The 9,739-nt window shown below is 31.3% G+C and overlaps 1 protein-coding gene across 1 annotated transcript; it reads right to left on the bottom strand.

Moving 5' to 3' along the window:
• Positions 1–6,734: 6,734 nt before the first annotated feature.
• On the bottom strand, positions 6,735–9,597 carry LOC105621828 (peptidyl-prolyl cis-trans isomerase-like 4). The gene is given in 5 exon segments (XM_012203272.1): positions 6,735–7,121; positions 7,124–7,451; positions 8,150–8,391; positions 8,707–9,197; positions 9,528–9,597. Coding segments are annotated over 5 exon segments (1,518 nt in total).
• Between the last annotated feature and the right edge of the window lie 142 nt (positions 9,598–9,739).

Raw genomic sequence — 9,739 nt, 5'->3', positions numbered from 1 at the left:
GTTCTGTCATATCAGTATATATATATATNTATATATATATATATAATACTGTTAAAATATTTATTATTATATATCATATAACAGATTTTCATCCTGTGATGGTAATCCTCTATTTGGGTCTATTTGTAACCCAAAATGTAATTTATTTTCTTACTAATATTTTATTTAAATTATTTCTCTAATATTTAATGATTATGTTACTGTACAATCATTTTCTGTGAAATTGTTTTTAGAACGTTTTAATTATATTGACTCGAACGTGTATGATCGTGTAGTAAATTTGAACAAACCAGGATTAAATCTGTAAAAAAATAAAGAAAATATAGAATTCAACTTTTATATCAGTAAAAACTTGTTAGAGCTTTCACAAAAATGTGAAAATTTTTTTCAGATTTATTTACAATTCGAAACAGTAAATCTGCACTGAAGTTTGAAGATTCAGATGGCGGACGAAGAATAAAATTTCACATTACTGACGGAAATATTTCCTAAACATATCTAGTGATTCATAACTATTTAGAAAACCAACATGTACTACTTAGGTAATCTCAAAACGCATAACACGGTTCGACTAGCTAATTTTGATACCGTCCATCAGATACTCGTTTCGTATCTGAATCCGACGATTTTGAAAAGGATAAATCCGTCTTCGGTGGATTCGTTTTTCCGATAATTCAGAACAAAGGAAGGTACCAAAATTGATCCAAAATAGTCAATTAAATAGATTTTCACCAGTAAAATTTTATGAACATGAAAGTCTATTTAGATGACCAATTTTGGCATACTCCTTATTGAAATTTTGATTGGAATTCGCAATCCTGACGAATTCTCTCTCTCGATTTTACACGTATAATCGCGAGTCTCGAGAGAGAATCTCGGCGGAAGGATTCTGTTTGAATCTTAATTAATTATTTAACTATTTAATTCTTAAACCAAAGCGCGACTACCGAACCGTTTCGCATTTCGAGATGACACGATTAGTCTTCTGTTTCGACGACTAGTCCTCTTGAGTTTGAGCGTGTTTCTGATGAGATGAAATTTGAACATAAAAGCGCAGGAGTCGATTAATGTGATGTCTGGCGCCGAGCGTAAAGTACAAGTTTTCGCGTTAAGTCGACATTTCTCATCAAGTCCCGTCGTAACGTAACCATGGTACGTGTAAGCAACGCGATGTGAAGGATGGCCATAACGGGGAAGCGCCTAAACTGGCGCGTCGCGCCATTACGATTACTATTCACTATTTAGTAAGCCAATCGCCAGGCCATAACGGACACGAACACTACGACCTATTAAACTAACGTAGCGCGCGCGCGCGCGCGCGCAACGCAGTATATGACCTAGTCATTACCAAAGTAACTTTCTCGATAGAATAGGAAAGAAGAATTGTCTTTCCTGATCGCGTTTCGCGTATAACGTGGCCTTTTAGGGGGTAACATTCCCCCATGCGAAGTGCCTTTCTCACGGATCGCCTCACGTGCGATTCGCTTCTTATTGCAAACGTGCGTCCCCGATTTTCTTTTCCATGAAAAGAAAAACGGGTAAAAGTTTTCTATTTCGATTTTTTTATTTGGAATTTTTTATTCCAACGCAAGCATATTATGATTCCTCAGCTCCGAAGGATCGATAATTAAATCTGGGCGCCGAGGAGGGAGAGAGTCACAAGTAGAAAGGAACTGCGACGACGCACTTTCATTCTGGAACAAGTTCAGAGTGTTTACTTGGAAAAACGTAGAAGACCTGGAATTATCAGATTTTCTTTTTACTTTCGAAAATCAGGACTTAAGATAAGTCCCTTCCCATGCTGACGCTTCAAAATTCTTTTTAGCTTTAAAACAGGTCATGATCAAAATTGATGCTTGACATTCATTTGATACTAGCCTATTTTGATATTAAAAATGCGTCGAACATTAACATGAAATTATCTTTAGGAACTTTTTGGAATTTTATTTTTTAAATTTTATCCTTTCTGAAAACATTGTTTTAATTTTTCTTGATAAATGCAAAATGTTGAGAATCAGTAATATGTATGTGGCATATACATCCACATATATTCTTGTATATCTCGCGAGTTCTTATTAAACAAATCAGAAGAAAATATTCAGCAATAGAGTAGCTCATTGATACTACATTGTATATAATGAGCCTTCTCTGTACTACTCTACAAGCTCCATTTATAAAAAATAATAAACATAGTCTCTCGGAATCCTTTTATCACTGAAAAAATAATCTTAATATAATCATTTTTTTCTCAGTATATTAATTTTTAATGTATAATTTGTGTTACTCTAATTTAAGTTCAAAGTTGCATTAAAAATTATCTAGCCTTAGCTGAAATTTTATACAAAAATACGTGAAAAATTCGAAAATTCTTAGAATTTTTTTTACAAGATTTCAGTAAATACCTTGATGTTCTTCTCTCTTTTCTCGGTTTGGATGAAACTTGAAGATACGCACGACGCATAATGCACGTAATGCACGTTATTCGATATAGAGACGATACTTCTTTTCGCGTAGCTTTATCGTATATAATAATCTTTCCTGGAGATCACGTAGATATAGAAAGTCGGATTATCTCATTTACCTAGCTGTTATGATTATTTTGACGTTATTATTTTTTTCTTCAGAGCGCGTGATGATTGAGTTAATCTCCTCGCGCTTAGAACAAAAAAAGAACGAAGCGATAAACGAAAAACGCTAAAGTGTAAACTTTATTAGGTATATTATCTCTTGCGATATGTCTATATATATTATATGCGTCTTTGTATTCTGTTACAATATTTGTACAATCCACTGTACATCATCGATACGAAGTAAGAAAAAGATCTTCTCTAGGACTGATAATAAAGTTCAGAGTATTTACTATCTGAAAAAACCTAGAATTTTCAGAGAATATTTTTACTCTTGAAAATCAGGAATTTTCGAAACTATCGGTATTCATAGAAATTTTTGAAATTTTACTTTTAAATTTAAATTCCGTCTTTTTAAGAAGAGTTTTTTTGATTATTTTTTCTTGATAATATAAAATGTCGATAATTATAATTATATATTAATAATATATTTATTATAATTATATATTATATTATTATAATTATATATTACATAAAATGTTCTTCAATCCTACTTGGAACTTTAAATAAAAATACCTGAAAAATCCGGGAATTTTTTTATAAGGATTCAGTAAACACTCTGACAAGATCTTTTGGATTCTAATTAGATCTAATGTGCTTTAATAATTTGATCATTAATTCGTTAATCTCTTGAATCGATTTCCTTTATTTATACGAATACGGGAGAGCGAATTATAGAAAATCGCAGCAGATTATATATATATATATATATATATATATATACATGCATATATACATTATACAAGGTGATTCTTAATTATATGTTAAGAGGAATAAAAATTCTTTATTCTTTTAATTAATATTTTATCAATTTTTATTCCGAACTGGAATTCATTTCTGTCTGATGGTCAAATCTTGATCGAAATGTTTATTTTATGTTTTAACATAATTCGAAATACATTATTTTATCTCTTAAACATTGAGTTGTGGCTATATGCTTAATTGTATGTTATTATTAAGCCATCTTCAAAAAGTTTAAAAATGAATTTATTTCTCTTTAACTAAAATTTTTTCTATCAATCTTTTAATTTTTTTATTAATTAATAAAAAAAATATATTAAGTTCTGAAGATTCCACAATTCTTTTCTTCATGAAATATTTAACGTAAGATATAGGTCATTATATCTTGTAGAATAAACGCAATCATAAACAAAACCAAAGTAGTAATATCACTTATTAAATTTAGCAATTTAATAATTTTTTATATTAATTTTTTAAATTCTTGCTTAATCTTTTATATAATTTTTCTGAAAGAAAAGATAAAAAAATATATAAATATACATAATTTTTAATTATTCGAAATAATAATTGTAATGCAAATACGTATGATTAAAGACTTTATAAAAAATTTCCAAAATTACAAAAAAAATATTCGAAAAATAAAATTTGAATGACCTATGTTCGAATGATATTTTTTTGGCCTCTGAATTCATTCTCTAAAGTAGAGAATACCTAATTACAGAATCACCTTATGTATCATAAATGTCTCCTAATATAATTCACCGTATTTATTTGTGTTACATATTGGAAATTAGTTATCTAATATATGCACGCGTACGCGCTTAATGTATAGTTCTGTTTTCCCTTCCCCGGAATACCTATAGAGCGTTTCATGTAATATGGCGCAATTAAGCTAAATTTTCTTTCGAAACTTGTAACGTATGGATACGGACCGATTGTGATGTAGCTACGATACGTGCAATTAAGATAGGGCTCTCTATTTAAGAAAAGAGAAAGAAATAGACATTATAAGGTAACTGCGACACAAAGATCGCAAAGCTCGAGAATTCGAATTGTCGAAGGAGGCTCTTGAATAAAAGTCGAGATGCGCGTTTCTCTTCTCGGGAGTGATACGTAAAACAACGACAAATGAATAGTAAGGCAAGCGCGCATATATGTTATTTCTGATGCCGTGTAGGTAATGATTTTTCTTTTTCCTAATCCAGCAACACGAAAATTGCGAATCGCAACCGATCGGCTTCCGTTTCTTCATAAACTTCGTTTTCGAAACATTTCCCGTCTCTCGACCGCGTGAGGAGAGACGCGAACGAACGAGGATATCGCGAGGCTCCAGTGTGCCTTCTTATATCTGCCCTGCAGAATACAAACAGTTAATATTACATAAATATTATAATTTTCCACTCAACACTATAAATTTAACATAACCAAAGAGTTCTATGTTATATTGAAGAACGTCTTCTACTAAATTATAGGAAACTGTGGCTTGATAGATAAAAGGAAGATAAATGAATGCTTGTCTTTCTGCAAACAGCATCAGTCAGTTAATGAGTTCTACAAAGAAAACAGTACAATATTAAACAAAGTATCTTGTAAGACCATAATGTGAATACACAATGAATAGATAATAAAAAGTCAAGCGGATCTTTAATGCTTAAATAATTCGATATAAATTATACAGCTATTTTTATTATAAAACTTTTGTATAAAATATTTTTTGATATCTCAAATAATTTTTAAGATATAACGAAAAAGGTGAAAATTGCTTATAAAAGAGTGATTTCATCCCTTCAAACCGTTTTTTCGTCGCAATTGATATTTTCTAAATTTTTTTTATTCTATTTGTACAAAATTTCATTAAAATCAGTATTTGCACCTCACAAGGTTCCTTTGTTAATCTCTAATCCTTTGTTAATCTATATTGTTGAAAAAATTATAACATTGAAATAATATAATGATTGAAGTGATACTGTTTATATTTTGCGGGGCAAGAATCCAAAATACCAAATTGCGACGTCACCAAAGAAACAAAAAAAAGAACGTTCTGCGAGAGCCCGCGGGGCTGCGCAACTCGTTACCTGCATGTCCACGTAATGATTTTGTTGTTTCCTATAATATTTAAAGCGGAACTTGGGAAAGTACGCCGGGCAAAGAGAATGTGATTCTGCTTAAATCGGGCGACAGAACCTGGTACGCCGCCCGATCGTTTTTCGCTCTCTATTTTTTATACGGCCGTTCAATAATCAGTTCTGATCACTCATCGTCATACCTGTTACGGCGATTATCGGCGTCACGTCCCGTCGAGATTACTACTTTGTCGTATGAAGTTCTGTAGTTTCGATAACTTTACCATACGCGCTGTTACCATTACAGAATCTGTAGAACTTTCTGTGGCCTTGCGAAAATTGCCTCCATCTATCTGCGAAGAAAGTGCGTGCGTCGATCGATCCTCCGTTTTGTGCTGATTGATTTAACGAATACGTTTTTTTTTCTCAATATTTTGTACTCGAAAGAATACTGGCAATTTTACTCGATGTAAAAAAAAGAAATGTTTGAATTACAGCTCCTCTTGTAAACTGTGCGTTTATTCATTTTTTTTACAATAGGAAGGAAATCATTTCAAGATCGATTTAAGTAAAGTTTTAAGATGATTATACTCTGTTCAACGAGAGAATGATCTCGGTTTGCGCATAGCAGGCAATGTAACGCTGTATAACATTATGAACACCTGCGCAAAATGGACGAATTTTCATCGATCCGAAGTTATTCTCTCATTGAACGGAGTATAGTTTATCATTTTGGATGCATTTACAATGTTTATTTCTCAAAAATATAAGAATAACGGTCTTATTAGATATATCTTAAACTCCACCAAAAGAATATTGAGGAACTTTTTATTTTTTATTGTCTATTGTTGCTGACAACTGAAACAATTTGTCTTCATCAAATAAACTCATGAGATGTAATCCTATTTCTATATAGAGTTAGATCTAATCTCATTTCTGTTCCTAGCGACGAGGAACATTGAGAAATATGAAACTTTTATGGAAACAGGCAATAGAAATGCAAATGCTACTCTATGTTCCTTTAGTGCAGTTTGTCCAATTTGATTTCTGATGCAAAAACGCAAAACTATTAACGTAAAGAGATTCAATGTTAATAGGATTTTAGAACTATAAAGTGTTGATAAGCGTCACTTAAATACATATTAATACTTTACAGTCCTCGAAATTTTATTCACATTGAATTTTTTTGCGTCGATGAATTTGCGTTTTGATTCCGGAGCTTAAATTAATAAAAATAGGACAGATCTACTTTAATGAATACGTAGCTTAATGCTTTTCTAGCCTTCTCATGTCTTATTTTCTTTCATCGTTTTCTTTTATGCCTGTACGATCTGTCTCTGTGTCTCGTATCGTCATCATCGTCCAGTCTTTTCCTCTCGTTATCACGACGCCGACGTTCCCTATCATCGTCCCTTCTACTTCTCCTTTCCAATCTCTCTTCGCTGTGATCTCTTTTTCGGTCATTGTTCTCTTCCCTCTTGTTTCTTCTTTCCGATCTGTCTTCGCTATGACCTCTCCTCTGATTACTTCTATCCCTATCTCGTCGTTCCTCCCGTCTTCTTTTATCTTTTCGCTCGTTATCGTACTTATTTCTCTCATGATGATCATCACATAATCTATCTTCTTTTCTTCTGTCTCTGATATCTCTGTCTTCTCTTCGGCGCTCGTGCTTTCTGTGTTCGGAACCACGATCTTTATCATTCTCCTTTTTTTTCCTTCCTCTTTACTTTTATCGTTGTCATGATCCTTATTGTGCGATACATCAGGTTTCCTTGAGGACGAATAATTGTCCTCGCGTTTCTTCGGCTTGTCGTCCTCGTCAAAATACCGGATACCTTTCCCCTTGCCACGCCAACGCATCTTCGCGACTGATTGCGAGAAATCCACATGTATTCTTCGGTCATCGATTAGAACGTTGTCCATCTTGAAATATGCATCCTCGCAGCTCTTACGATCCGCGAATTCGATGAATGCATACTGCAAGGAGTCGCCCGTTTGATGGTCTCTTATAACTTCACAACTGCAAAATTAATGAATCATAAAATTTAATAAAAATATGTAATGTATAGTTATAATAAAAAAATTAAGATATATCAAATAAAATAAATGAGAAAAAATTAAAATTAGAATAAATAGGCTCGTATGATTGCAATGTAATTTAACGATATCGTGACTTATTTCGAGCTTTTTAAACAAATGACTTAGAAATATATTTAAATAGATTTTTTTAAAAATACAAGTAATTTAAAAATACAAATAATTTAATATAAAATTCAATATATAAACGTTAGAAAAAAAATTAATTGATAACAAGAATGTTAATCTATAATACGTAATTAAAATAATGAAATACACACAGAAAATATTAATTGCTTGTTTCAAGTATTTAAAAAGTTCGTATATCCGCAAATCTGTTATTCTTCCAATCACAAAATTATTAAATTAAATTTGATTATATAAAATCGCTTTTTTGATCAAATTTTATATTAAAAAAAAAATAATTTTATGTTTTCAATACATAATAATATTTTCTTTTTCTCTTTTCTCTCTGTTTAAAATTTATAACATATATTTTAGTAAAAGTATATTTTAATATTATTATACAGAAAATATTATTTGTTAAAGATACTATTACTTGAACGAAAAAAAATTAAGTATTCATTTTTTTCTTAGCAATAGAATAATATTTTTCTGTATATATAAAAGCAAATTACATACCCAACAATTTTTCCGAAACGACTGAAGATAATTTCAAGATCATCGTCGTTCGTGACTGGATTTAATTTACAGACAAACAAGACGTTTTCCGGCGGAGCAATATCCGCGTCTGGTATATCACCCACAATTTCTAATATCGTGGCTCTCGCCTTTGCTTCCTTGTTTTTTTGCATTTCCATGATCTCCTCCGTGGTCATGCCACCGGTATCGTCAATTGCTTCATCTGCTCCAATTCTATCGCTCTAAACATGAATAAATATGAATTAAAAAAAACAGATAAAGAAGGATAAAGATAACAAGGATAAAGATTTGTTAAAAAAATATATTGAAAACTTACACTTATAATAAGTAAAAAGCATGAAAAGAAATACGTTTGTTAACTTATTTAGCCTAGCAACTATGATCAAATTTATTTAATATCTCTTTTACGTGCCTTTTTATCTTATTCAATATAATCTTGACAGACAATGAAAGTACATCAAATGTATATTCATCAAATCAATAAATCAAAAAGAATATGATGGGATTGCAGGCTCTTTTATTTTTGAAATGCATACCATTAGAGCTTCCTTTGTAGGTTCCGGACTTCTATCCGGAACTACAAATCCCACAGGATCTTCAAACGGATCTTCCAAGATGACAGTATGAGATATCCTTATGTCTTGATATGGCCTTTGATCTCCGTCGCAGATAGTCTCGTTAAATTTGAGAATCACTTCCAATCCTTCTGTTATCTCTCCAAACACACAGTGTTCATTGTCCAAAGATTGCAGCTCTGATCCTAACGTGATGAAGAACTGGGAGCCCAGCATGTTGTTCCCACAATTTACCATGGACAACAAACCTACACGACTATGTTTGATCTTTGGCATCTGTTCGGCCTCATAGTAACGGGCTTCCTCACCCAATACAATTCCATATATGCTCTTTCCGCCCTTTCCAGTGCCAGTGGGATCACCAGTCTGTGCAATGAAGTTGGTTTGCACTGAGTGGAAAAGATTCCAGTTGTAGTACTTTAGTTTGCACAGCTTCAGGAAATTCCGTGTGGCTATAAAGACAAAAATAATCATGTAGAGAAGAAAATTTGTTCTTTATAAATGTATAAATGTTCTTTATAAATGTATACTGTACTTTGTGCACTCAAAATAGATAATAAAAATTAAAAAAATAGATAATTAGACATTATAAAAGAAAGAAGAAAGACAAAAAATTCAATAAATACAAAAAGTTTACTAAATCTAGATACAGAGATATAATCTAAATTCAATTTAGTGTGTACAATATATATTTTAATATTTATTTTTATAAATTATATATTATTTATTTATTATTTATTTATTTTATATATTATTTTTATAATTTATGAAAAAGTACTTACTTTGAGGGCGTTCCTCAGTGTACAGATCCACTGTGAAATCTCCTATGGTAGTTTCTATCACTACAGCCATGTTTTCCTTACAAATTTTTTAATTGTTAAGCAATAATCCCAATCTTTCCTACAAAAAATAATTATTATTTCGAAACGAAGTTAAGTCTCTTGTCCAATCTTTATATATATATATATATATATATATATATATATATATATAT

Source organism: Atta cephalotes, assembly GCF_000143395.1.
Source record: "Atta cephalotes unplaced genomic scaffold scaffold00037, whole genome shotgun sequence".
Taxonomy (NCBI): Eukaryota; Metazoa; Arthropoda; class Insecta; order Hymenoptera; family Formicidae; genus Atta; species Atta cephalotes.
The sequence above is the reverse complement of the archived record's forward strand: the minus strand, read 5'-3'. Positions and strand labels throughout refer to the sequence as shown.